The sequence below is a fragment of the Triticum aestivum genome, chromosome 7B (genome assembly GCF_018294505.1).
Source record: "Triticum aestivum cultivar Chinese Spring chromosome 7B, IWGSC CS RefSeq v2.1, whole genome shotgun sequence".
NCBI lineage: Eukaryota > Viridiplantae > Streptophyta > Magnoliopsida > Poales > Poaceae > Triticum > Triticum aestivum.
The window spans coordinates 556561900-556564494 of NC_057813.1; the positions used below are offsets into that span (position 1 = coordinate 556561900).

Here is a 2595-nt window from a genome sequence, read left to right on the forward strand (position 1 = left end):
CTAAACCCCATAATTAGTCACAGGGCCCTTAACTATGAATTGTTTTTGTGTGAGCGCGTGTGTGTTTCGTGTGTGCTTAGCCTAGGTATAGCTAGCTACTCCCTCCGTCTAGGTGTGTAAGTCATCTTATGAAAATCAAATATTTCCAAAACATTTAGGCACGGTGCATTAAATTCTACCTTGTTTCTTGTTTCTTGACATATCAACCAATAAAAGATATGGGGTGTGCATGGTTTTAATGACTTGAGACTATCAAACACGACATGCAGTGGTTAGTTCATTGCATGCAGTGCTATTAATTAGCAAATGAACATTAAGTACTCTCGTTTTTCCTTCCTCTTTGGTCACGGTGCACAACCTAAAATGACTTACTCACCTAGACGGAGGGAGTACTAAATGCCACTGATCTCTTCTCAGTGCGCCTACCGCCGGCCACACATTGGAACTCCGACGACCAAATGGCACTGGCACCAACCCCAACACCCTTCCAGACATGTCCTATATAAACGCGGCCATGGTTAGCGAGCACACTCACTCCACTACACGTCCTCTCGCAACGTACATTCCCACAGCTAGCTCTTTTGCACGTACAGAGTTTTCTACCTAGCTCACTTCGAACAAATCTCACCGCTGCCGATGGCGTTGTCGCTCCTCCCGGCGTTCACGGTGAGGCGGGGCGAGCCGGTGCTGGTGGCCCCGGCGGAGGAGACGCCGCGGGAGACCAAGACGCTGTCGGACATCGACGACGGCGAGGGCATGCGGTTCTACAGCTCGGGGATCCACCTGTACCGCGCCAACCCCGACAAGCAGGGGGAGGACCCGGCCGCCGTCATCAGGGAGGCGCTGGCCAGGGCGCTCGTGCCCTACTACCCTCTCGCCGGCCGCCTGCGGGAGGAGGCCGGGAGGAAGCTCGTCGTCGACTGCGAGGCGCAGGGCGTCATGTTCGTCGAGGCCGACGTCGACCTCACCGCGGCAGACTTCGGGGACGTGCAGAGCCCCCCGTTCCCTTGCTTCGAGCAGTTCATCCTCGAGAGCACCACCGTCGCCGGCGTCGAGCCCGTCATCGACCGCCCCTTGCTCTACATCCAGGTACCTAACGTGCACGTGTCGCTGTCACGTCAGATCGATTCACGAGTTGTTTCTGTGTAGTTTTTAACGATGTTGTTTCGACGTCGTGCAGGTGACGAGGCTCAAGTGTGGGGGCCTCATCTTCGGGCAGCGTTTCTGCCACTGCGTGGTGGACGCGCCGGGCGGGATGCAGTTCGAGAAGGCCGTCTGCGAGCTGGCGTGCGGCGCCGCGTCGCCGTCGATCACGCCGGCGTGGGGCAGGGAGATGTTCATGGCGAGGCAGCCGCCGCAGCCGTCGTACCCGCACCTGGAGTACAGCGAGCCGGCGGGCGGGGCGGTCGACCGGATGCTGACGACTCCCCCGGGCGACATCGCGCGCGTGCCCTTCTTCTTCGGGCCCCGCGAGATCGCGGGGCTGCGACAGCGCGCGCCGCCGCACATGAGCCGGAGCTCCCGGTTCGAGCTGGTGGCGGCGTGCATCTGGCTGGGCCGCACGGCGGCGCTCGGGTACGGCGCCGACGAGGAGGTGCGGCTGTCCTTCATCGTGAACGCGCGCGGCCGCCGCGGCGTGCCGCTCCCGGAGGGCTTCTACGGGAACGCGTTCGCCTACTCCGTGGCGGCGACCACGGCCGGGGAGCTCTGCACGGGCGGGCTGGGCTACGCGCTGGAGCTGGTGAAGAAGGCCAAGTCGGCCGTGACGTACGACTACCTGCTGTCGGTGGCGGACCTGATGGTGCTCCGGGGCCGGCCGCTGTTCGCGCTGTCCCGGACGTACATCGTGTCGGACGTGAGCCACGCCGGGTTCAAGAGCGTGGACTTCGGGTGGGGCGAGTCGGTGTACGGCGGGCCGGCCAAGGGCGGCGAGGGGCCGATCCCCGGCGTGACCAACTACTTCTCCCGGTCCAAGAACGGCAAGGGGGAGGAGGGCACCGTGGTGCCCATCAGCCTGCCCAAGGACGCCATGGAGAAGTTCCAGCTCGAGGTGGAAGGCCTCACCGCCGAGATCTAAGCTGCGCGCGATCGAGTACCTACCCACCTATGTACAGGCAGCGTACACGTACTACAAAGCATACATCGTCACGTAGTGGCACGCAACGCGTGGGCCATATAAGTGCATCTCCTGACTGACCAACTTTTGCTCTTGTGCTTATTATTTACGTATATCTGTGTGCGTGGTGTGTAGAAATTGCCAACAGTGTACAACATGCATGTTCTGTCCGTGCAATTTGTATGTAATTTTCCCGCAAAATAATTGTATGTATTTTACTGGATCTGCTAGTAAGGAATGAAAGGTCGGTGTGCTACTGCAATATCAAATTTGGCGGGAGTGGATCAACAACTGGGTAGTGCAATTTAGATATGATGCGGTGTTTATCTGAGAAGTACAGCAAAATGAGCGACAACAACCACTCCTGTGGGAGCATGAGACCACCTTTTGGATGTTGAACTCTGTTCTCGTTTGGTTTCCGTGGGGTAGGGCTTGGGGCTTGGTACTTTGATCCTAAAAAGAGGACGGCATAGTTGACA

General features: G+C 58.7%; 1 protein-coding gene across 1 annotated transcript; it reads left to right on the forward strand.

Annotated features, from left to right (window-relative positions):
- Positions 1-556: 556 nt before the first annotated feature.
- LOC123162391 (benzyl alcohol O-benzoyltransferase-like) lies at positions 557-2378 on the forward strand. Its single transcript, XM_044580177.1, has 2 exons — positions 557-1089; positions 1181-2378. The coding sequence occupies exons 1-2, from the start codon at positions 637-639 to the stop codon at positions 2075-2077; spliced, it is 1350 nt and encodes a 449-aa protein (XP_044436112.1). The 5' UTR covers positions 557-636; the 3' UTR covers positions 2078-2378.
- The last annotated feature ends 217 nt before the right edge of the window (positions 2379-2595 follow it).

Bases quoted from the DNA above. Each gene is read 5' to 3' on its own strand.
- LOC123162391 (XM_044580177.1), top strand. From the start codon at position 637: ATGGCGTTGTCGCTCCTCCCGGCGTTCACGGTGAGGCGGGGCGAGCCG. The intron at 1,090-1,180 runs GTACCTAACGTG...GACGTCGTGCAG, and splicing joins GCCCCTTGCTCTACATCCAG to GTGACGAGGCTCAAGTGTGG.